The sequence below is a fragment of the Scyliorhinus canicula genome, chromosome 3 (assembly GCF_902713615.1).
Source record: "Scyliorhinus canicula chromosome 3, sScyCan1.1, whole genome shotgun sequence".
Lineage (NCBI taxonomy): Eukaryota > Metazoa > Chordata > Chondrichthyes > Carcharhiniformes > Scyliorhinidae > Scyliorhinus > Scyliorhinus canicula.
Genome location: NC_052148.1, coordinates 72215986 through 72242750, shown reverse-complemented (window position 1 = coordinate 72242750; position 26765 = coordinate 72215986). Strand labels below are relative to the sequence as shown.

The 26765-nt window shown below is 44.1% G+C and overlaps 1 protein-coding gene across 1 annotated transcript; it reads left to right on the top strand.

Annotated features, from left to right (window-relative positions):
• On the top strand, positions 1-23773 carry myorg (myogenesis regulating glycosidase (putative)). The gene is given in 4 exon segments (XM_038790704.1): positions 1-171; positions 19554-19643; positions 20073-20466; positions 20469-23773. Coding segments are annotated over 2 exon segments (2112 nt in total). The 5' UTR covers positions 1-171; positions 19554-19643; positions 20073-20177; the 3' UTR covers positions 22292-23773.
• Positions 23774-26765: the final 2992 nt, after the last annotated feature.

Genomic DNA, 26765 nt, shown 5'->3' with positions numbered 1-26765 from the left:
ACGGCGCGGGAGGAGGCGGGCTCGCTGAGAGGTTGTTGTCCCTGGTGGAGAGGAGAGGCAGCTTTAATTTGAGGAGCAAGGACATGAGTGTGAGATTCCCTTCACCTCAGGGTGTTGCCGCGTTAGCCTCCTGCAAGAGGTGGGGATAAATATTAACTGCTGTTGTCACCGGTAAGCCGTTTGTTTCCATTTCCCCTCTTGAGCTACCAACAGGTTATTAATGACCCACAGCCTGTTACCGCCGGTGTTGTTGAGTGTTTTTACTCGGAGAGTCTTGGTGCCGGATTCCGCGGATCAGATTTACTGTCAAGTATTTTTTTTGTTTTAAAATTGTGTATTTTTTCTTTTCAGTCGCCGTTAAACACGAGGTGTGAGGAGTGTGCTCACAAGGGTTTGCCACATGTCAGGTCTCTGTAAAAGTTGATTGTAAACACGTCTCAGCGCTTTTCGTTTCGTCGTTGCACCCACCCACCGGGCAATCGGGGAGAAGTTTCACTTCTCTCCTCAGACCTTGTGGTACTGGCCGTAGTTCCGCAATATCTCAGGGCCGATCTTACAACATGCATACTCCAAACTGCACCATTATTAATGACGGCCTTTATGGGACATTCTCTGTGACATTGTCCATGAATCTCTGTCCTCCCCCCCCCCCCCCCCCGGGCACAGCTGACCCCAACATCTCTGCCTTTGGATCATCTCCGGTGTAAAGCCAGGTAAGACTGACCTTACTTGGTTACGCTCGCCTATCAAAGCCATCGCCACAGCCCCCTCGTTTCCACTCCCTGCCCAACCACTGCCTCGGTCTGTTTCCAACCTTAACATCTATTTGACCCTGATGTGGAGATACCGGCGTTGGACTGGGGTAAGAAGTCTCACAACACCAGGTTGAAGTCCAACATGTTCGTTTCAAACACTAGCTTTTGGAGCACTGCTCCTTCCTCGGGTGTCACCTGTTGGACTTTGACCTGGGGTTGTAAGACTTCTTGCTGTATTTGATCCTGACCCGAGCTTCTGGTCCATATCCTCTCTGCCACAATCGCCACCTAGTCACCTGTAATGTTTGCCCTCCTCTGCTTGAACCTCCATCTCTTCCACAGACCTAGCTCATCTGTGAGAACCCCAACTATGAACTTGACTATTCAACTCATCTCTCCATTAAATTTATCTAATCTTAAAATTCTTTCATCTTTTTCCTAACCTCCACCAAATTCCCCTCTGCTGTCAGCTCCTGAACTATCTTGCTTTTTGGTCCTCAAATATCTCTGATTTAAAATCTCGACTTGTTTACAGACACACCTGGACATAAATTTATTGGTGTCCTTGGGGTGGCGCACTGCTGCCTCACAGCTCCAGGGACCCGGATTCAATTCCAGCCTTGGGTGACTGCCTGTGTGGCGTTTGCACTTTCTCCCTGTGTCGGTGTGGTTTTCCTCCTGGGTGCTCTGGTTTCCTCCCACAGTCCAAAGATATGCAGGTTTGGTGGATTAGCCATGCTAAATTGCCCCTTAGTGTCCAAAAGGTAAGGTAGGGTTGTGGAAGATGCAAGATATAATCACAAGATAAATATTATTTAGGAAGGCTGTTAAACACATCTTAATTCCTCCATCCAGAATGATCCTACACCCCCCTCCCCCACCCCTCATTTGCAGTGCCAGGGCTTTTTACCTCCATTGTTTTTGACTGGAACCCTAATCAATAGATCGATCCTGGTGTGAAGAAAAGTTTCTTGATCATGAGTAACTTTTCCTTTTGTAAGTTTGAATTGTCTGCCTTTATCTTACTGTATAATTTGATTTTAAAATTCACTTTAAATAAAACCTTGATTAAATAGTAATATTATGAACTTACCTTTCCCACACTATGTTTTATATTTCTAAGGTTACTTTTCCATGGCCCTTTACTAGGTTGAAAAGCCTATGTTTTTCTTGTCTTTAACACTGCTGGCTAATCGTAGAGATCCTTCTTGTAGCTGCTCTGGAATACTTCAGTGCTCAAATGTTTGTTTGAGACTCAGCCAGCAGAAATGGACATAGTAAATATTATGATTTTTTTTCCAATTAAGGGGCAATTTAGCATCACCAATTCACCTACCCTGCACATCTTTGGGTTGCGGGGGTGAGACCCACGTAGACATGGGGAGAATGTGCAAACTCCACACGGACAGTGACCTGGGGCAGTGATTGAATTTGGGTCCTTAGTGCTGTGAAGCAGCTGTGCTAACCACTGCATCAACATACCGCCCCATAAATATTATGATGTGACTAGAGCACTCTACAGGTTTCTCATAACTTCCTCTCGCTATTCTTTTGTTTTGATTATTCATTTAAACATTTTGTCAACATTATTGATTGCTGCTCTGCATTGATTTAATGTTTACTCGGGCCACTAGGTTGCTACTTCAAACCAATTAAGAAAAAGGGATGTCATATTTTTCCTCCTTATTTGCAGTACTTGTCAGCGGGAGATTCCACCTTGTTATTCACTAATTGCAGAGCTGGTTTCTTCTGTTTTCACCATACTCCCCATTTCTGTATCATCAGCAGACCTTACCACATCCAGTAGTGTTACACAATCAGTTGTTAGTTATTTCTTTCAATAGCACTCAACATAGTCATTTAAATGTGGGCTAAGTACTGAAACTTTGATTATTTACAATATAATGCAGAAACTTTACTTTAGCTGTTCAATATTATAAAATAATTGAATATTCAGGGGCAGCACAGAGATGCAGTGGTTAGCACTGCTGCCTCACGGCGCCAGAGTCCCAGGTTCAAACCCGGTTCTGGGTCACTGTGTGGAGTTTGCACATTTTCCCCGTGTTTGCGTGGGTTTCAACCCCACAACCCAAAGATGTGCAGGGTAGGTGAATTGGCCACGCTAAATTGTCCCTTAATTGGAAAAAATTAATTGGGTACTCTAAATTCGTTTTTAAAAAATTGAATATTCAATTGTTTTATTGATGCGTTCGTTACCTGTAAACTGATTTTCGCTGGCAAAAGGTCAATTATTAGGCAAGAGCTGTAATTAAACAATTGCATCCCCGCAACCAGTTGGGGATCGTATAAATTCAAAATATATAAATTTGAGTTTAAAATTAGGAATTTGTTTTAAGCAGCAATAGTCTGAAGGGCGAGTAAGAGTGTTGAAAGCTTTTAGATTTATTTGTTCTGCATTTTTACATCAATTTACTTAATCCTAGCTGGTCAATGTGAGGAATTGATCAAATGGTAGAGTGTGCCAGCCAGTTTAATATGGAATTTAGTTTTGGTGAGAGATCATTCTTTAAGACTGGGTCTAAAATTATAATTGAAAGATTAAATTGCTAAATCTTGTTTGTTGCAATAAACTGCTCAGAGAAAATTGATTTGTCTGAAGTACGGTGTCTGCGTAACGTGAGACGTGCTGTATGCTCAGTGTAGCTGCGGAAACCACAGGTACACATATCGTTTCCAACTGTTTTATCCTTGAGTTTAAGTTTTCAGTTTGAGCTACTGGGGTACCTTGTGATAGGGGAGGCTGAGGGATTCATGAAATCTACATTTGGGCTGTGACAAGCATGGTTACCTAATATGGTTGTCACTTTTGTTACTTTAAATAAGACGCAGTGCATGAGATTTTGCAAATCGACTGACTTACTCGGCCTATTTTAGTACATCTGTTGTGAAGTTTGATGTTATATGGTTGTCAGATATACTGATTAATTCAGTTATGAAATTGAGAACCTGTTATTTATGTACACCGCTCTTATCTGGTTGAGTGCAGCTGCAGTGACAAAGCAAACTGCTTAATTGACACCATCCATCAATCACTTCAAACATCCATGGCCTCCACCACTGGCACATCATGCTGGGGTGTGTACTATCTACAAGATGTGCTGCAGCAACTCAAAGGTTTCTTGACAGCGCTCCATGACAGCACTAACCCCACCCCAAAGTCACATACCATCCTGACTTGGAAGTGTATCACCATTCCTTCTTTGTTTTTGATGCTTTTGTTCTAATGCTATTATTCTTGCTGCTGAATGCACACAAAACCTGCCACCTAGAAGGACAAGAGCGGTAAGGGTACAGCACCCTCTAAATGCCCCTCAAAATAACACACCATTCTGACTTGGAAATAGAAATCTTTTCTTTCATCATTGCTGCATCAAAATCCTGGCATGCCCTCCCTAGGATCACTGTGGATGTACCTACACCATATGGACTGCAGCAGTTCAAGATGGTGGTTCACCACCATTTCTCAATGAAGGATGGGCAATAAAAACTAGCTTTGCCAGTAATGCCCACATCCCATGAACAAAGTAGAGTGCCAGGCAGACCCACAAGATGGCTGATGGGTGAAAAAGCCCAGGAGTAATGAGGGATGGTTGGGAGTGGAGTGACTTTAACCTGTTGGACTTTAACCTGGTGTTGTAAGACGTCTTACTGTGCTCACCCCAGTCCAACGCTGGCATCTCCACATCATGGCTACTGTAATGGGTAATGCCAAATCATCTGCAGCATTTTTAGGTACATTGCAGTGACAGCAATCCACACTTAATCACAAGCCAGGCAAAAATAGGATGTGACGGCTTTGTGGTTGAATTCTGGCTGATGTACCACATTTGTCTAGATTTCTTCCGTTGGAGTAACTTTTCACAGACTCAGCTGAATTTCCCATGGCCAGCTCATCCAGGTTACTCCAGCCACAGATGTGGGTGGAGGAGGGAGCCCGCTAATAAACTCCTCCTCTTTCCTCCTTTTAAGACATCTCTAAAAACCTGCATTTTAATAATTCCTTGTGTGGATTGATGTCAATTTTATGTTATGGTCCTGTGAAGCAACTTGGGATATTTCTTTATGTTCAAGTGTTTTATGAAGACATATGGTGGTTGTTGCCTATGTAAATGGATACCCATGGCTGTGAGATGAGTATCCACTCTGGAAATTGATTGGCTCTGTTGCAACCTGAGCTGCCTGACATTGTTCAGTAGGTGGCTCTCATTCAATCATGTCAAAATAGGAATTTTCATATTGGAAAAACCCTTTGGTGCCTGAGGCAAACTAATTTAAAATTGGCACAAAGGCCTAAGTGGCAAGAGGGGGGAAAAGCAATTAAAACGCCTACTTATCTATGTTTTTGTGTAGTCTTCCCATGAATTCCAGTGTAGCCACTGGTTAACAATCCTCGATGTTTATTTGAAATGGGCATAACTAACATTTGACATCTCACTTGGATTATCTATGTGGAGTGAGAGAATGAATATAGGCTCAGCATCTGCTTAATTCGTGATGTAAAATGCTTTAATGCCAGGATGTAACTTTGATGCCAGGATGTAGCTGCATTATTATTTATCAAGTGTGTCATCTTCATTTAGTTCATCACTCTCAGATTCTGGATCACAAGATTTTCTGTTCAAATGCTGTGGCTGGCTGACACATCAATGCCTTAGGATTGTGACATTCCAACTTCCAGTGTTTCAGTTCGATCTTAAAAATCCCACAGCACTGTTCATAGAAGGGCAGCAAATTCTCCCTTCAAAATTATAGCATTAAAAACAGATAAACTGGTCATTGATTTTATTGTATGAAATCACTGTGCACAAAATGGATAATACTTCTGCATGTTTAATAGTCACTACACTTTTTATATAAAAACATTCTAAGATGTAATAAATACAGGTCTGTCTTTTAATTGATTTAAGCTTCAGTGTGAGGTAAATTATGTATTTTTGGAATATGATCTTCTGGACAGCATTATTTTCCCCTTTCCCTGTTATTCATATGGATATTTTCTTCTTCTGTGCTTCCCACAATGGGCTTGAAGTTCTTTTTGAGGTTGCCCAGGGATGTTTTGCCCCCAGTCAAGTTTCCAATGACCACCATCTAAGTAAATGATCATTCAACATGGTCTCGACCTGGCTATCTAATTTAAATTATAACATTTGTAGTCAGCGCAAAAGAAAGGTGGGACTCATGGGGATAGTGTTTTGCAAGCGTTAGTAATATTTTTTAAAACTTCAATGAGTAATTATTGCTACTACCTTATACACTAGGTCTAAGTGGAGACAAACACTTATGAAGACATTATGCAAGTCCCAAGACATTGTTTCCATTGAATTGCAATGTGTTGCCTAGTTGTTCTCTGGTTTCAAAGTCGACCTAACCAAATTTCCTGCTGGAACCAATTCCGACATCCGTGACTGACCAGTTCTTCTGGGTGAAGAACCCCATCAACACTTTTTTGAGTTCCTCAGAATTCTTCTCTAGAATTAAAGTTTTCAACTTAAATCGATATGGAGGACAGGTGTGGGCAGTGTGCTGGTGGAAATCATGTCCATATGTTTTGGGCATGCCCGAGGCTTTGGGGATTTTGGCAGGGATTTGTTGACGTTATGTCAACGGTATCGAAGGTACGGGTAGTTGCGAGTCCAGAGGTTGTGGTTTTTGGTGTGTCGGAAGACCCGGGAGTCTGGTTTCCTCCCACAAGTCCAGATCAGGGTGGTATGGTGGTGCAGCGGTTAGCACTGCTGCCTCACGGCACTGAGGACCCGGGTTCAATCATAGCCCCGGGTCACTGTCCGTGTGGAGTTTGCACGTTCTCCTCGTGCTTGCTTTGGTTTCACCCTCACAACTCAAAAGATTTAAAAATAATCTTTATTGTCATAAGTAGGCATACATTAACACTGCAATGAAGTTACTATGAAAAGCCCCTAGTCGCCACATTCTGGCACCTGTTCGGGTACACAGAGGGAGAATTCAGAATGTCCAATTCACCTAACAGAATGTCTTTCGGGACTTGTGGGAGGAAACAGGAGCACCCGGAGGAAACCCACGCAGACACAGAGAAAACGTGCAGACACCACGCAGGTAGTAACCCAAGCTGGAAATTGAACCTGGAACCCTGGAGCTGTGAAGCAACAGTGCTAATCATTGTGCTACCGTGCCGTCCCCGCAGTGTAGATAGATTTGCCATGGTGAATTGTTCCTTAATTAGAAAAAAAAGGAATTGGGTACTTGAAAACAGGTGTCCATCCCAAATGTTACCGTGACAGAAGTAAATTATCTTTTCTCATCATCCACAAATTGTCAGGGTGGCACAGTGGTTAGCACTGCTGCCTCACTGCACTGAGGACCCGGGTTCAATCCCGGACCCGGGTCACTGTCCGTGTGGAGTTTGCATATTCTCCCCATGTCTGCATGGGTCTCGCCCCCACAACCCAAAAAGATGTGCAGGGTAGATGAATTGGCCACGCTAAATTACCCCTTAATTGAAAATAAATAATTGGGTACTCTAAATTTATTTTTAAAAATAAATAATGTTCAAACAAAATCATTCACAACTTGTCTGCAGCCTTTGACATGGTAACTATAGGCCGGTTAGGTTAACTTGAGTAGTGGGGAAAATGCTTGAATCTATCTGGATATAAGTTGTCCCATTGGACAGACGCACCATGGGTTCATGAAAGGCAGGTCATGTTTGACTAATTTAGTGGTATTCTTTGAGGATATAACTAGCGCAGTGGATAACTGGGAACTGGCGGATGTGGTGTATCTGGATTTCCGGAAGGCATTTGACAAGGTGCCGCACAAAAGGCTGCTGCGTAAAATAAAAGTGCATGGCGTTGCGGGTAATGTATTAGCATGGATAGAGGATTGGATAACTGACAGAAAGAAAAGAGTGGAGATAAATGGGTGTTTTTTCTGGTCCGCGATCAGTGGCCAGTGCCTCAGGGATCATGTTGGGTCCAAAATTGTTTACAATTTACATAGACGATTTGGGACCAAGTGTAATGTGTCAAAGTTTTCAGATGGCACTTAAATGAGTGGTAGAGTAAAGTATGCAGAAGAGACTGAAAGTCTGCCGAGGGATATAGATAGTTTGTGAGTGGGCAAGGATCTGGCAGATGGAGTACAATGTTATTAAATGTGAGATCATCCACTTTGGTAGGAATATCAGCAAAATGGACTATTATTTAAATGGTAAAAACTTGCAGCATGCTGCTGTGCAGAGGGACCTGGGCGTTCTTGTGCATGAATCACAGAAAATTGGTTTGCAGGTGCAGCAGGTAATTAAGAAGGCAAATGGAATTTTGTCCTTCATTGCTGGAAGGATGGAGTTTAAAAGCAGGGAGGTTATGTTGCAGCTGTATAGGGTGCTGGTGAGGCCACACCTGGAGTACTACGTACAGTTTTGGTCTCCTTACTTGAGAAAGGATGTACTGGCATTGGAAGGGGTGCAGAGGAGATTCACTAGGTTGATTCCGGAGTTGAGAAGATTGGCTTATGAGATGGCCCTGTACTCATTGGAATTTAGAAGAATAAGAGGATCTTCTAGAAACTTATAAAATTATGAAGGGGATTGATAGGATAGAAGCAAGGAAGTTGTTTCCGCTGGTGGGGGAAACTAGAACTAGGGGGCATCACCTCAAAATAAGGGGGAGCAGATTTAGGACTGAGTTGAAGAGGAACTTCTTCACCCAAAGGGTTGTGAATCTGGAATTCCCTGCCCAGTGAAGTGGTTGAGGCTACCTCGTTAAATGTTCTTAAGGCAAAGGTAGATAGATTTTTGAGCAGTAAAGGAATAAAAGGTGAGCGGGCGGGTAAGTGGAGCGCAGTCCACAAAAAAATCAGCCATGATCTTCTTGGATGGCCGAGCAGGCTCGAATGGCCAGATGATTCCTAGTTCTTATGGTTGACCACACCATCCTCCTTTTGGTTCTGCACCACCATGCCGCTGAGTGGGACTGTTGATTCTATTTGTATTTATGTAAAAAAAACAATTTATTCGTTCATGGGATGTAGGCTGCCCATTTGTAATTGCCCTTGAGGGGAAAGTTAAGAGTCAACCATATTGCTGTGGGTCTGGAGTCGCATGTTGGCCAGACAAGGACAGCAGATTTCCTTCTCTTAAGGACATTAGTGAACTAGATGGATTTTTCGGCAATGATTTCATGGTCATCATCAGACTCTTAATTCCATATTTCTTTTTTATTGAATTTAATTTACATTGATGATCTGGAGTTGGGGACCAGTGGTGGGATTTGAACCCAAGTCCCCAGAGCATTGCCCTGGATTTCTGGTTTACTAGTCCAGTGACAACACCACTACGCCATGGCCTTCCCTTGCTACTAATAGCCAGAGAATCATCTGCAATTACCTCTCTTCGCTGCTCTATGCGCCTCCAAATATGGCCCCAAGAGCATCCTGATTTTATTCTGGGCCATGCTTTCAGCTAAGAAAGTCTTAAGCTCAGAATTTCGTCCCTAAACCTATCTCTGATTTTCCTCCTTTTAAAGTACACCTTAAGTCCTACTTTTGAGCAAGCTGTTGGTCATCTTCCCAAATCTCTTACGTGGCTTAATGTGAAATTTTGTTTTCTAACGCTTCTGTGAAGCACCTTGAGATGTTTTATGATAGTAAGGCATTTGATAAGGTTCCCCATGGTAGGCTTATGCAGAAAGTAAGGAGACATGGGGTAGTGGGGAATTTGGCTAGTTGGGTAACGAACTGGCTAACCGATAGAAGTCAGAGAGTGTTGGTGGATGGCAAATATTTAGCCTGGAGCCCAGTTACCAGTGGCGTCCGTAGAGATCAGTTCTGGGTCCTCTGCTGTTTGTGATTTTCATTAATGACTTGGATGAGTCATTAATCGATACGAAGATTGGTGGAGTTGTGGATAGTGAGGAGGGCTGTTGTTGGCTGCGAAGAGACATAGATAGGATGCAGAGCTGGACTGAGAAGTGGCAGATGGAGTTTAAACTTGACAAGTGTGAGGTTGTCCATTTTGATAGGACAAATATGAATGCGGAATACAGGGTTAACGGTAGGGTTCTTGGCAATGTGGAGGAGCAGAGAGATCTTGGGGTTTATGTTCATAGATCTTTGAAAGTTGCCACTCAAGTGGATAGAGCTGTGAAGAAGGCCTATGGTGTGCTAGTGTTCATTAGCAGAGGGATTGAATTTAAGAGCCGTGAGGTGATGATGCAGCTGTACAAAACCTTGGTAAGGCCACATTTGGAGTACTGTGTGCAGTTCTGGTCGCCTCATTTTAGGAAGGATGTGGAAGCTTTGGAAAAGGTGGAAAGAAGATTTACCAACCAGGATGTTGCCTGGAATGGAGAGTAGGTCTTACGAGGAAAGGTTTGAGGGTGTTCAGCCTTTTCTCATTAGAACGGAGAAGGATGACGGGTGACTTGATAGAGGTTTATAAAATGATCAGGGGAATAAACAGAGTAGACAGTCAGAGACTTTTTTCCCCCCCGATTGGAACAAACCATTGCAAGGGGACATGAATTTAAGGTGAATGGTGGAAGATATAGGGGGGATGTCAGAGTTAGGTTCTTTACCCAGAGAGTAGTGGGGGCATGGAATGCACTGCCTGTGGAAGTAGTTGAGTCGGAAACATTAGGGACCTTCAAGCGGCTATTGGATAGGTACATGGATTACGGTAGAATGATGGGGTGTAGATTAATTTGTTCTTAATGTGGTACAAAAGTTCGGCACAACATCGTGGGCTGAAGGGCCTGTTGTGTGCTGTATTCTTTATGTTCTATGTTAAAGGCGTTGCATTAATGCAGGTGGTTGTTTGCCTGACAGACACGTGACAACGTTTTGAGGTTTTCCTCGCCATTACTTCCCAGGGTGGGGCATATATGAGTCATTGTCACACATGCTGCACTGGTAACATTCTTCTTTTCACTCCCAGGACAGATGAGGTTACAGATGTTTAACTGGAGGAGGGCTTATGAAGGAAACAAAACATCTTTATCCCTGTAGAAGTTAACCCTCAAAAAAACTGCTGCTTAATTGGATGAATTAGTTCTATTGTAATAAATAGCATTTATCCATGTTAATATAGAATTTACAGTGCAGAAGGAGGCTGCTCAGCCTATTGAGTCTGCACCGGCCTTGGAAAGAGCACCCTACTTAAGCCCACAGCTCCACCCTATCCCTGTAATGCAGTAACCCCACCTAACCTTTTTGGACATGAAGAGAAATTTAGCATGGCCAATCCACCTAACCGGCACATCTTTGGAATGTGGGAGGAAAGTGTACCACCCAGAGGAAACCCACGCAGACACTGGGAGAACGTACAGACCCTGAGGAATCAGTGACCCAGTGGGGAATCGAACCTAGGACCCCAGAGCGGTGAAGCAACTGTGCTAACCACTGTGCTACCCAGCCGCCCACAATGTAATTGTACTTTAAACCTATGACGCAAACTGAACAATTTACCCTGTCCCAACCTGATGATTGAGTCCTGAGCTTTCTATATATGCTAGTAAAATTACTACATTTAAAAAGTAAACAGGAAACAGAAGTGACTTCATCTGTGGGAAGGCCGATCGGCAGCACCACCCAAAGCTACAGACTGTCTGTCTGACCTGTTGAAATTCCTCCTGGAGAAGACAAAATTTGCCATCCGAGGGTCAGAAGAGGGCTTCCACAGCATGTAGAATCAGCATGTAAATCACTGAGTGTCTTTAAGGCAGAGATATAGGTTCTTGAATAAAAAGGGGATCAGGGGTTATGGGGAGAGGGCAGGAGAATGGGGATGTGAAAAATATCAGCCATGATTGAATGGCGGAGCAGACTCGATGGGCCGAGTGGCCTAATTCTGCTTCTATGTCTTATAGAAGCCGTTCACCAACTTGTTCCAAGACCTGTCTAGCAACCAGTAGAACAAGAGGAGGGCAGACATGGACAAGCCACGGAACATAAAGGAAAAGTGGCACGAAAGTTCACAAAAAAGCCCACTAGGTACAAAGGTCAACCGCAGGGGTGAGGTCAGAGGGCAAGCGGGAAACCAGAGGGAACAACAACAAAAAACATGCCGGTTAACACACGTTTGGATCACACTGGGGTGTACAACTGAGGCAGGTCAGCCAAATGGGGATCACGGCCACAAAGGGAGGGGAGACAGGTACATATAAATCTACACAGTGATTTTTGTTTGTTTCTGTTTTTTTTTTCTTTGGCGTATTTCTTCTGTAATTTTAATTTCTCCTTGGTTTTTGCTTCGTAATATATGTAGTTTTGTAACTTGTAACTCACAAACTGAAATGTGCAAAATAAAATGTGAAAAACATTTTTGGGAAGGCCAAAGCTCTCGTGTATTAGCATAACAATAACTTTTTCTCTCAGAACGGAAAGTGAAGTGTAAATGTGCCAAAGCATTATGTTCTTTTAACTCTGTGTTCTAGGTTCAATTTCAGCTTCCTCGGATGAGCTCTGTAATAACCTGCACAAGGTACACAGGCCGGGTTGATTGTTTTCCCCGTATGGCTCGGGGGAATTTAAGCTCCCCCCTGCCCCCGGCTATGGGGCTGATAATCATGTTGTATAAAAGGTCGGCCAACCAGGAACTGACCGACACAGAGAGGACCCAGTGAGATTTAACTGGGCCCCATTTAAATAGTTGTTCTTATAAATAAATCCAGGTTAAAATCCAACAAGTTTGTTTTGAATCACTAGCTTTCGGAGCGCAGCTCCTTCCTCGGGTGAATGAAGAGGTGGGTTCCAGAAACACATATATAGACAAAGTCAATGATGCAACATAATACTTTGAATGCAAGTCTTTGCAGGTAATTAAGTCTTTAAAGGACCAGATGGAGCGACTGGAGAGAGGGATAATCACAGGCTAAAGAGGTGTGACTTGTCTCAAGCCAGGACAGTTGATAGGATTTCACAAGCTCAGGCCAGATGGTGGGGGGGCGAATGTAATGTGACATGAATCCATGGTCCCAGTTGAGTCCATCCTCATGTGTGCGGAACTTGGCTATACATTTCTGCTCGGTGATTCTGCGTTGTCGCGCGTCCTGAAGGCCACCTTGGAGAATGCTTAGCCGAAGATCAGAGGCTCAATGCCCTTGACTGCTGAAATGTCCCCCGACTGGAAGGGAACACTCCTGCCTTGCGATTGTCGCATGATGTTCGGTCATCCGTTGTCGCAGCGTCTGCATGGTCTTGTCAATGTACCACGACTTGGGACATACTTTCCTGCAACGTATGAGGTGGACAACATTGGCCGGGTCACACGAGTATGTACCGCGTACCTGGTGGATGGTGTTCTCGCATGTAATGGTGGTACCCACGTCAATGATCTGGCATGTCTTGCAGACGTTGCCATGGCAGGGTGGTGTGGTGTCGTGGTCGCTGTTCTCCCGAAAGCTGGGTAGTTTGCTGCAAACAATGGTCTGTTTGAGGCTGCGCAGCTGTTTGAAGGCAAGTAGTGGGGGTGTAGAGATGGCCTTGGCAAGATGTTCGTCTTCATCGATAACTTGTTGAAGGCTGCGAAGAAGATGTCGTAGTTTCTCCGCTTCAGGGAAGTATTGGCCGTCGAAGTGTACTCTGTCGGTTGTGTCCCGTGTTTGTCTTCTGATGAGGTCAGTGCGGTTTTTTTGTTGTGGCGCATTAGAACTGTCGATCGATGAGCCGAGCGCCATATCCCGTTTGTACAAGGGCATCTTTCAGCATTTGTAAATGTCTGTTACGTTTCTCCTCGTCTGAGCAGATACTGTGTATACGGAAGGCTTGTCCATAGGGGATGGCTTCTTTAATGTGTTTAGGGTGGAAGCTGGATAATGTGTGGTTAACTGTGGGCTTGTGGTAAAGTGAATTACTGAGGTGACCGTCCTTGATGGAGATGATTGTGTCCAAGAATGCAACCAATTCTGGAGAGTAGTCCATGGTGAGTCTGATGGTGGGATGGAACTTATTGATGTCATCGTGTCGTCTTTTTTTTGATAAACAATTTTATTGAGGCATTTTGGCATAGTAAACAACAACAATACAGAAGTTTGCCATGAACAATCAACATAGCGCAAAAACCATCTCCCCTCTTACAAGGACCCGCCTAACTACCCCCCTAATCTATGTTGCCGTAAACCCCCCCCCTGCCGCGACGATTATCTTGTCGTCTTTTTAGTGATTTTTTGCTATGGTCCACAGGAAAAAAATGTCATCTATGTATCTGGTGTATAACATTGTATGAAGATCCTGTGTGTTGAGGAGGTCTTGTTCAAACTTGTGGATGTTGATTTGGAGTATGGAAGTGTGAATTTTGTCCCCATGGCTGTTCCATGCATCTGGATGAAGAACATGTTGTCAAAGGTGAAGACGTTATGATCCAGGATGAAGTGGATGAGTTGTATAATTGCGTCTGGAGATTGGTAGTTGTTGGTGTTTGAGTACTGAGGCTGTTGCAGCCAGGCCGTGTTCATGGGGATGCTAGTGTAGAGTGCCGAGACATCACCCCCCCCCCCAAAAAAAACAGGGACCCCTGTAATAGGGAGACCATCCCTCCACCACAGACACCCCAGTAATAGGGGGGCCTCATTGCCCCCCACACACATACATACACGCATACACACACCCGGACCTGCGACATCTCTGGAGGAGGCCAGTGTGCCAAACGGCGTTGTAGGCGGCTGTGAGTTCAAGGAACACAGCACCCGTCTTCAGGTTTTACTGAAAACCGTTTTCCATTTGGGCTATAAGGCACAGTACCTGTTTCACTGTGCTGCGGTCCTTGCGGAAATCGGCTTGGTCAATGCAAAGGACTGTTTATAATTGGAGCTATGTGCTGAAAGATGAGGCGTTCAAGAATTTTATATGGGACCGACAGGAGAGACATTTGATGGTAGCTAGCGTCAAGTATGGGGTCCTTAACGGGTTTTGGTATGGTGATGGCTTTGGTTGTCCGTCTTTTCTTTGGAATGATGTTGGAATTTATAACATCGTGTAAGACTGGGTCAGTCAGGCAAGAACTCGGGGCCCCAGGTGTTTCTTAAATTGTCATATTCTGCTGCCTTGCACACTTCAAGCCACGTTGGACCTTCTTTAGTTCTGCAACCTCAAAGGGGACAAGTCTTCTGTGTTGGTGAGGTGTTGTCTTACTTCACCCTGGATGTTTCTTTGTGAAAAAATGAAAATCGCTTATTGTCACGAGTCGGCTTCAATGAAGTTACTGTCAAAAGCCCCTAGTCGCCACATTCCGGCGCCTGTCCGGGGAGGCTGGTACGGGAATCGAACCGTGCTGCTGGCCTGCTTTGGTCTGCTTTACAAAGCCAGTGATTTAGCCGAGTGAGCTAAACCAGCCCCTTGTCATGGGGTGTCTCCCCTAGCAAGCAGATGGCTGGAGATATGGTTGGGAGTAACTGAGTAACTGAGAGGGCTTTAAATGGGTAGCTTTTGGGCTGCTCCAAGGTGACAGACTAGACTCCAGCACTTCCTGCTCTGCTGTGGTTACCTCCCACTCGGTGCGGCGCACGGCATTGAGAGACTATCCAGTTTTAAATGGAGCTAACTAAGAGCAGCATGCGCAGTGGATAAAGGGGAGCCTGTAGATGTGCTGCACTTGGATTTCCAGAAGGCATTTAATAAGATGCCACATCAAGGGATATTGTGGAAAATAAAAGCTCATGGTGTAGGGGTAACATAGACAGAAGATTGGCTGGCTGGCAAAAAAATGGGTCTTTTTCTAATTCGCAGAATTTGATGAGTGGAGTCCTGCAGGGATCTGTACTGGGGTCTCAACAATTTATATCAACTTAGATGAGGGGAGCAAATTTGCAAATGACACAAAGATTAGAAGGAAAGTATGCTGTGAAGCGGACATGAGAAAGTTGAGTGAGTGGGCAATGAAGTATTATGTGGGAGATTATGAAGTTGATCACTTTGGAAGGAAGACTTAAAAAAAGCAGAGTATTCCTTAAAACAGAGAACAACTGAACGATTCTGAGGTGCAGTCGGATCTCGGTGTTTCAGTGCATGAATCAAAAGACTTTTATATGCTGTACCCACATACTAGCAAGAAGGTTAATGGAATGCTGTACTTTATTATGAAAGGAAATGTGCAGAAAATTAAGGATGTTGTGTTGTAGTTATGCAAGGCATTAGTAAGACCATGTCTTGAATATTATGCCCACTATTGGCCTCCTTATTTCAAGAAGGATGTAAATGCGTTGGGGTCAGTTCAGAGGATGTTTACTACATTGATACCTGGGTTGAGTAAGTTGTCTTATGAGGAAAAATTATACCAACTTGACTTGTTTCCACTGAAGTTTAGAAGAGTGAGGGGTGACTTTTTAAAAAAAAAAATAATTTTTATTGAAAAATTTTGAATTTATACTACAAAAACGAACCATGATAAAATACCAAAAATAACAATAATATTAGCAATCATAAACATTCGCCCCACCTCCATGAACAACACAGCATATTAACAACAACACAAATTAACACAATATTAAGTTACATAATAGAAACTACAATAAGGAACACCCCCCTGGGCGTGGTTCGCTGGACTCCCCGAATATCTGGTGCACCTGTCCTCACCCCCAAAGAACCTACTCATCCTAGTCCCAGACATGTGGGCCCGGTGCAGCACCTTAAATTGGATGAGACTAAGCCTCGCACATGAGGAGGAAGAGTTGACTCTCTCCAAGGCATCCGCCCAAGTTCCGTCCTCTATCTGCTCCCCGAGTTCCTCCTCCCATTTAGCCTTCAGCTCCTCCACTGACGACTCCTCCACCTCCTGCATTACCTTATAGATGTCAGACACCTTCCCCTCTCCGACCCACACCCCCGAAAGCACTCTGTCCATCGTCCCACGCGAGGGCAGCAAAGGGAATCCCTCTACCTGTCGCCTAGCAAACGCCTTTACCTGTAAGTATCTGAACATGTTCCTTTGGGGAAGCCCAAATTTATCTTCCAGTTCCCCCAGGCCCGCAAACCTCTCGCCAATAAACAGATCCCTCAATTTACTGATGCCCGCCCTTTGCCACTCCCTAAATCCCCCATCCCTATTCCCCGGGATGAACCGATGATTGCCACCCATGGCACCCAGGCTCATACCTCTACATGACACCATCTCCATTCTTTTCCACGCCGCCCCTCCCCCCATCATCACCCATTTACGCACCATTGACACATTGGCCCAATAGTACCCCAAAAGGTTGGGCAGCGCCAGCCCGCCTCTATCCCTCCCTCGCTCCAGGGACACCCTCTTCACTCTCCGAGTCCCATGTGCCCACACAAAGCTCAAAATACTGCTAGTCACTCTCCTAAAGAAGGCCCTGGGGATAAAGATGGGCAGGCACTGAAAGAGGAACAAGAACCTCAGAAGCACCGTCATTTTGACGGACTGCACCCTCCCCGCCAACGACAATGGCAGCATGGAGTGAGGGGTGACTTGCTTGAAGAATACAAGATCCTGAATCATCTTGACAAGGTGAAGATGGAAACAATATTTCCTCTTGTGGGTGAGTCCAGAACTGGAGGGAACTGTTTTAAAACTAGGAGTTGCCCTTTTAGAACAGAGTAAGAAGTCTTACAACACCAGGTTAAAGTCCAACATGTTTGTTTCAAACACTAGCTTTTGGAGCACTGCTCCTTCCTCAGGTGAATTTAGAACCGAGATGAGGAAAATGTTTTCTGAGGGTTGTGTGACTTTGGGACTCTGCCTCAGAAAGTGATAGAGGTGGGGGTCAGTGAATATTTTTAAGGCAGAGGTAGATAGATTCTTGTTAGGCAAGGGAATCCAAGGTTATCGGGGTAAATGGTAATGTAGAACTTGAAACACCAACAGATCAGCCATGATCTAATTGAATGGTGGAGCAGGTTCACAGGGCCGAATGGCCTACTTCTCCTTTTTCATTTGTTTGCATGTTATCTGCAATAGCCTCTCTTCCAACTTCTACACTGTTGCCTCTGATGTCCCCCCCCCCCCCCCCCCCCCCAATGGATCTGTCCTTGGCCCCCTTATTTCTCAACTTCATTGCCCATCAGCATAATCATCCAAAAACACATTTGTTTTCATGTCTATGCAGATGACACCTAGCCCTACCTCGTCATCTCTCTCAGCTCTTCCACTGTGTTTAAATTATCAGACAGCTTCTCCGACATCCAGTACTGCATTTTTCCACCAATTAAATATTGAGAAGATTGAATCAATTGTCTTCGGCCCCGATCATAAGTTCCATTCTAGAGCCACTGACTCCATTTCTTCCACTGACGATTGTCATAACCATGGTGTTACATTTGAAACACACCCATGCCATCATTAAGACTGCCTGTTTCCACCGCCATAACATTGTCCCAACACTGCTCCCTTCCAAGTGAACCTGCTGATGAAACTAATTCATGTTCTTGTCACCTCTTGATTTGACTATTCCAATGCTAACATTTTCTACCCATCATAAACTTGAGATGCTCCTTAAAATTTATGTCTTTGACCTAGCTTTTGGTCATCTGCTGTAATATCCCCATAAGTGACTTGGTGTTAAGTTTGTTCAATGCTGCTCCTATTAAGTGTCTTGGGATGTTTTATTACAGCAAAGATGCAATATAAGTATTAGTTGGTGGGCACTCTTCTAACCTTTTTTCTTATCTTTCTCCACTTGCTTGGATAATTATTCCTGCTCCACATCCTGCATCTCATCATCACATTCCCACAAGTGAAACTATTCTTGATCCATAACGTGTCCCTCAATTGATTTTAGATTATATCATCATATTCACAGATCACTTTACCGATTTTAACGAAAATTGGTGGGGTGGTAAATAGTGAGGAGGCTAGCCTAGATTACAGGAGCATATAGATGGGCTGATCAGTGACAAATGAAATTCAATCTGGGATAAGTGTGAGGTGATGCATCTGGAGGAATACATGATAAATGGCAGGACCCTGGGAAGCACTGAGGATCAGAGGTATCCTTGGTGTGCATGTATAATGGTCGCGTAAGGTAGCAGAGTAGGTGCATACAGTGGTTAAGAAGGCATATGGTATCCTTGCCTTTATTAGCTGACGGATGGAGTTTAAGAGCAGGAAGGTTCTGCTGGTACTGTATAAAATGTTGGTTAGGCTGCAGCTGGAGTATTGTGCAGTTCTGGAATCCACATTAAAGGAGGGATGTGATTGCACAGGAAAGGGCGTAAAGGAGATTTACCAGGATGTTGCCTGGACTGAACGAGTGTCAGTTATAAAGAGAGATTGGGTAAGCTAGGGTTGTTTTCCTTTGAGCAGAGGAGACTGAAGGGGGACATGATTGATATGTATAATATTATGAGGGGCATAGATAGAGTAGACAGGAAGAAATTTTTCTCCCTGGTGGAGGGGTCAATGACCTGAGGGTATAGATTTAAGGTGCAGGAAGTTTAGAGGGAATTCACTGCCGGAAACAGTTATGGAGGCAGAGACCCTCATAACATTTGAGAAGTATTTATATGTGCAGAGGACACACAAGGCTATGGGCCAAGTGCTGGAAAATGGGATTAGCGTGGTTGGGTGGTTGTTTTTGACTGGTGCAGAAACGATGGGCCGAAAGGCCTTTTCTGTGATGTATGATTTTAGGACTCTAAGACTTTTCTTGCTATTAGTTGTTTTCTCTCTACTTGCTTTATCCTTCCTTTTCTATTCTCTCAAAGCTGTACGGATGGTATTGATTTTCTTCTTTCCTTCATAAATAATGATTTTGCTACTAAATCCTTGTTGCAGTTAATGCATCTGTCTGTACAACATCAATTGGTTTTGTTGAATACCTTTATTCAATTATCTTTTCACATTTGCAGGCACTTCACCTACCTAACCAAAGACATTCGACAAAGTTTATTACCAGAGCATTTCAACAATGTCTGGAATACGGGTTTTCTTATTCTGGGGTAAGCGATGAATTATTACAATTTTAAGAAATTAAAATTTTAAGACTAAATAAATACTTGTAGTTGCTGTTTTATTAACAATAGAATGTGGCACAAGTAAATGCCGTGCTTTTAATTGTAGTGTCAAGAGCCAGTTACTGACGGAATGTATAAATGTAGTTACTATTATAAGCTGTGAATCAGTTTAGTGAAAGCTCTAATGGGCACCGAATGAAACACGTCAGGAATCTTATTCCGTTTGCTAAGCTTAACCACAAGTTTTCCCATTTGGTTGTTTGCTTAACTGCTTCTCAAATTTAAAAAAAAGTTTGGAATGTGAAAGCTGATTTAATTTCTAGGTTGTTGTAAATGCTTTGGAATGTGCAGTGCAAATTCCTGATTTAGCGGGCTATGGATTAATAAGAGCATTTTCTCTCCCTTGTCGTCCAGAATGCCTACAGAATACTTTGTGGCTTCATTCGGTGATACGGCGATAATGAGTTTGTGTGTCAGCTACAAAATACCAAAGACGCAGGGGTACCTGATGACAACCTTATGCCTCATAGCTACAATCGAGATCAGCTAAAGCACCGGGCAGGTAGAGGAGAAAACCCACACTTTGATGCAATGTACCAAGTCGTGCCAGGAAACTTGCCTGCTGCTCGGGGGAAACAATCCAAAGAAGCCAAGCCATTAATTTGTACTATTTTACTGGGCTTGCTGCTGGTAATTGCAGCAGTAGTTGCATGGTGCTATTACACGTCATCGTTAAAGAAATTAAATAGCTTTACAATAGAACGGTTAGAGCTCTATAAGGATGGATTTTTCATCAGAAATACCACTGACTTGGTTTTGAAATGGGCTTCAAATCTGCTCCCATTGACCTTGAATCATGTTTTCAAGATGAAACTGGAGATGGGTTAAACTGCACAAAGTCTGGTAAAGAGAGAGTGGATTTCTTTATCAAAACCTTTAAACCCGAAGATAGCATAACTTGCTACAATATCGAATGGAAGACTGTCGCATTGGACTCTGCTGTTGAACACTGCATGTATTGGGTAGATGGACATTGGTATGGAGGAGCAGAAACTAGCACCCAGCACTGGCCTATCAAAATTTCAGGTGTAGTGGATCCTAAACCATATGTAACAGGTGATGTGCACTCAATACGTGAAGGTTTTGGTGGAATTCTAGAACGCTATTGGGTCTCGTCTAAAGCTGTGGCTGTTCGAGTTAATGATTCAGTCCCTCTGCACATTGGTTGGAACAGCTCAGATAAAAAAGCATTTTGCCTGCACGCTCGCTACAAAGATTCTCCATTTCAACTGCTGACAGGACAACAGCCATTTGTAGAATTAAGTTATCAAGTCTGTGTTGGTTCTGATTTGAAAATTGTCCACAGATACATGGCCAAAAAATATTTCAAGAAGCCTGCGATTACACCTTCAGAAAGTATGTTTAGGTACCCCATATGGTCCACATGGGCTCTGTACAAAACTGAAGTGAACCAGGATAAAGTTTTGCATTATGCAGAAAAAATCAAGAAGTATCAATTCAATATCAGTCATATTGAAATAGATGACCGATATTCCAGTAGTTATGGAGAATTTGACTTTGACCCAGTGAAGTTTCCAAATGCTTCAGAAATGCTGCAAAAGCTAAGAGATGATGGATTCCAGGTGACGTTATGGGTTCACCCCTTTGTTAATTATAATTCTCCCAATTTTGTGAAGGGAATAGAAAACTCTTATTTTGTGATGGATCCCAGTGGAAGATTTCCTGCCTTTGTGGAATGGTGGAACGGGATTGCAACAGTTTTGGACTTCACCAATCCTGAAACCACAGATTGGTTCCAGAAAAGATTGGAACATTTGAGGTCTAAGTATGGGGTTGTGTCTTTTAAATTTGATGCGGGTGAGACTAGTTACCTTCCTGCAGAGTTTAGTACTCACCAGCCTTTGTCTGATCCTAGCATGTTCAGTAAACTATATGCAGAAACAGCAGCTTTGTACTGCAAATTGGCTGAAGTGAGGGTAGGATATCGCACCCAGATGCTCCCTTTTTTCGTTCGAATGATTGACCGTGATTCTGTTTGGGGTTATGAGCTTGGCTTAAAGTCGCTGATTCCAACTGCTCTCACCATGAGTATTTTGGGATACCACTTCATATTGCCTGATATGATTGGAGGAAACCTTTATCCAAATAAAACTGATGGTTCTGATGATATCCCAGACCGTGAGCTTTATATACGCTGGCTTGAACTATCAGCTTTTCTTCCAGCTATGCAGTTCTCCATTCCTCCTTGGCGATATGATGCGGAGGTATTGCGGATTGCATATAAATTTACACAGCTCCGAGAAAGTTTAGTTGTGCCTCATATCCTTCGGCTAGCAGAGGAATCTACTAAAACGGGTAATCCAATTATAAGGCCCCTCTGGTGGATTGCTCCAGGTGACGATAAAGCACAAAAGGTAGACACGCAGTTTCTAATTGGGGATAATCTTATGGTAGCCCCCATTCTAGAAAAAGGTAAAGAAACAAGAGATATCTATCTTCCTGAAGGTAAATGGTGGAGTTTCAATGGAGACGTTTTTCATAAAACACCAACTCACCTCCGTGACTTTGCGGTTAACCTTGATGAAGTGGCCTATTTTGTTAGAATGATCTGATTTTTTTTTTTTCCTTTTCAGTTTTGAGTAATTCATACAACTACTTAAACTGATTTTTTTTTTTTACAAATGGTTACAGATCCAGTGCTACCAGATATATTTAACTACAGGATTATCCACAAATGGTCATGTAGTATTATACTTGTGGTACCTTAGAAGATCCCTAGAGATGTGGTTGACTCTTAACTGCCTTGTGAAATGGCCTGGCAAGTCACTCTGATCAAAGGCAATTAGGGATGGACAACCTGTCCTTGCCATTGATGCCCACAAAGAATTTTTAAATACTACATATATTGTAGAGCAGTTAAATCAAAACTTGCTGTTGCCAAATTAGGGGACATGGTAAACTGTGACGAGACATGCAGGAGAGATTATAGAAAAATGTAGGTTTAAAGAATGTGAAAATATATGACAAATGCAGTTCACTGTGGCTAATTTCAAAGTAATTGCATTTGGGGATAGGGAAGAGAATGGTAAAATATTGTGCAGTGGGGGAAATCATGTTTTACGGGTCTTTGAACGCAAATTACAAATAATGGAAGACAAAATTGACGGTGATTGTAGTTGTGGGAAATGTAGAAAACTAGGTGTGTATTCAATGGAGCAGAGAAAGTTATGGAGGAACCGAACCCACATGTCTATTTCCCCCAACTTTTTTCAGAATTTTGAAATGTTGGTTTAAGTCCTTGGCAGTGGGATATCAGCTCTGCATTAGTCTTAGAAACATAAATCAGGGGGTAAAAGAACTGTTCCCACACAGTTATTAGAAATGGAATATATCACCATAGTGACTTCGAAGTATGGGTGAATTCTGTAATTTAAAAAAAGGATAGTAGGAAAATCAGAAATGGGATTGGAGTAGATGGCAGCAATGGGGGAATCTATCATTGTCACAGATGCAGTGAGTTGAACGACACCCCCTTGCACTGACATTTTTTTAATGATCCTTTGTAGTTGTTATACTACAAAATTATGCCTGCAAAGTTCTGAGTTTTACATTATGAATATGGTATTAGGAATCTTGACCTGAAAACTATTCAATCCATATGAAATCAACATTGTCAGTACAACCTCCCCTGTATAACAGGATCCAAGGTGCAGCTTATTTATGAGAAACTAGAACAATCATTGGAGTGACAATAAAAACAAGGTATAAAAGTAATGTAGGTGAGCAAATTCAAAATGAACACAGTTCACTGAAGAACATTTGACTTATAAGGAACACTAATTTAGACCATAATGTGAGGGCAAGGAAAAAATAGGTAGTAAAGTTTTGATTCTTTGAATACATCAATTAAACAGAGCAGCTGTAATCCACCCGCAAGTTCTTGTCTAATTCACACACAATCTTGACTTGGAACTATATCGCCATTCTTTCACTGCTGCTGGAACACTCCATCAGTCCTGTGGGTGTTGTATCTAAACAACATAAACTGCAGCAGTTCAAGAAGACAGCTCACAACCACTTTAATAAAAAAAAAAATAATGCCAATTAAGGGTCAATTTAGCATGGCCAATCTTTTGGATTGTGGGGGTGAGACCCACGCAGAAATGGGAAGAATGCGCAAACTCAGGGCAGCACGGTGGCGCAGTGGTAGCACTGCAGCCTCACGGCGCTGAGGTCCCAGGTTCGATCCCGGCTCTGGGTCACTCTCCGTGTGGAGTTTGCATGTTCTCCCCGTGTTTGCGTGGGTTTTGCTCCCACAACCCAAAGATGTGCAGGGTAGGTGGCTTGGCCACGCTAAATTGCCCCTTAATTGGAAAAATGAATTGGGTACTCTAAATTTATAAAGAAAGAAAAAAGAATGTGCAAACTCCACCCGGACAGGTGACCCAGGGGATTGAACCCGGGTCTTTGGCAGGGTGAGGCAGCAGTGCTAACCACTGTGCCACCGTTCCACCCTGCAACCACTTTCTTAAGGATAGTTAGGCATAGACAACAAATGCTGGCCTACCAGCGATGCTTGCATCCCAAGAAGAAGTAAAGAAAAATTTAAAAACAATCCATGCAGCACCAAACATAAAACTGATGGATAATCTTGCAAACACAAGATGCTAAAGGGATGAATGACTTAGTTTTTACATAAGAGCAATCTTAACAATTAATCAAATCTCACATTTTGAACCATGTCTTTTCTCAATCCAAACTTTTCTACTGAAAGCTATTTTAAACAAGAAGCCAGAATGGAAACAAATATTCACCATGCAAAAGTAAGGAAGCACAAACTTGGAATTGCTGCCCATCATTCAGTATTTTATACCCAGGAGTTTGACAGGGAATGGTGATTACAAAAAAAATCACACCAGTGAACTGCTATTGCGAAGCTAAAAATCTTCTAATGTCATGATGACCCTCATTCCTCCCCAAATGTATATTTAGCTGATCTAGATCAAGAAAAACGGTCAAGAAGCACTTCCATTCAAGTCAACAATCCCTAACACAGTCTGTAAAGAAAATGATCTCTTTTTTTTTTTAAATAATTTTTATTGAAATTTTTCGATACAAACATTTACCCCTACTACATTTTAAATTATAACACAACAAATCCCCCCTGGAAAATCCTCCCCACGCCCTCCCCCGCGCGCACCCCCCCCCCCCCCCCCCCCCCCCCCCCCCCCCCCCCCCCGCGCTACCAGTCTAGCAACCAAACCGTTTTTCCCTTTCTGCCGATGGCCTCGGGCAGTCATTGCCCGCGACCCCCCGCTGACGTGCTCCCTTCGTTGCTATCCCCCACCCTCCCTTCCCCCCCCCCCCCCCTTTCTCCCCGGGTTGCTGCTGTTTCGGCCTCCAGTTCCTATCTCTGATCCAGAAAGTCAAGGAAGGGCTGCCACCCGCCGGAAGAACCCCTGTACCGACCCTCTCAGGGCGAATTTAATTCTTTCCAATTGGATGAAGCTTGCCATGTCGTTTAACCAGGTGTTAACACTTGGTGGCCTTGTGTCCCTCCACTGAATCAAGATCCTTCTCCGAGCTACCAAGGACGCAAAGGCCAATATTCCGGCCTCCCCTGCCTCCTGTACTCCTGGCTCCACCCCAACCCCAAAAATCGCTAGCCCCCACCCTGGTTTGACCCTGGTTCCCACCACTCTCGATACCGTCCCCGCCACCCCCTCCCAGAACTCTTCCAGTGCCGGGCACATCCAGAACATATGTACATGGTTCGCAGGGCTTCCCGAACACCTAACACACCTGTCCTCACCCCCGAAGAACCGACTCATCCTAGTCCCCGTCATATGGGCTCTGTGCAGCACCTTAAATTGGATGAGGCCCAACCTTGCGCACGACGACGACGAATTGACCCTCTCTAAGGCATCCGCCCATGTCCCATCTTCTATCTGCTCTCCCAGCTCCGCTTCCCACTTGTCTTTCAGCTCCTCTATCGACACCTCCTCCACCTCCTGCATTATTTTGTAGATGTCCGAGACCTTCCCTTCTCCGACCCAGACCCCTGACAGCACCCTATCACTCACCCCTCTATCGGGAAGCAAGGGAAATCCTTCCACCTGTCGTCTGGCAAATGCCTTCACCTGCAGGTATCTAAACGTGTTCCCCGGGGGGAGCTCAAATTTCTCCTCCAGCTCTCCCAGGCTCGCAAACCTCTCCTCTATGAACATGTCCCTCAGTTGCCTGATGCCCGCCTTGTGCCAGCTCTGGAATCCCCCGCCAGTGTTCCCCGGGACAAATCTGTGGTTCCCTCTCAGTGGCGCCGCCATCAGACCCCCCACTTCCCCCCTGTGTCGCCTCCACTGCCCCCAGATTTTCAGGGTGGCCGCCACTACCGGACTCGTGGTATACCTTGTGGGGGGGAGCGGCCATGGTGCCGTTACTAGCGCCCCCAGGCTTGTATTGCCGCAGGACGCCCTCTCCATACGTTTCCAAGCTGCCCCCTCCCCCTCCATCACCCACTTGCGCACCATCGATGCGTTCGCCGCCCAGTAGTATCCGGAAAGATTGGGTAGCGCTAATCCTCCCCTGTCCCTACTCCGTTCCAAGAAAATCCTTCTCACTCTAGGGGTGCCATGTGCCCACACATAGCCCATAATGCTGCTAGTTACCTTCTTGAAGAAGGCCCTGGGGAGAAAGATGGGCAAGCACTGAAACAGAAACAAGAACCTCGGGAGGACCGTCATTTTGACTGACTGCACCCTCCCTGCTAGCGACAGCGGTACCATGTCCCACCTCTTGAACTCCTCCTCCATCTGCTCCACCAGCCTTGAAAAGTTCAGCTTGTGGAGGGTCCCCCAGTTCCTTGCCACCTGCACCCCCAAGTACCTGAAGCTCTTTACTGCTCTCTTAAAGGGGAGCCGCCCACTTCCCTCCCCCTGATCTCCCGGGTGTATCACAAAGACCTCACTTTTACCCACATTTAATTTATATCCCGAAAAGTCCCCAAACTCCGCTAGTATTTCCATTACCTCCGGCATTCCCCCTTCCGGGTCCGCCACATATAACAACAAATCATCCGCATAGAGT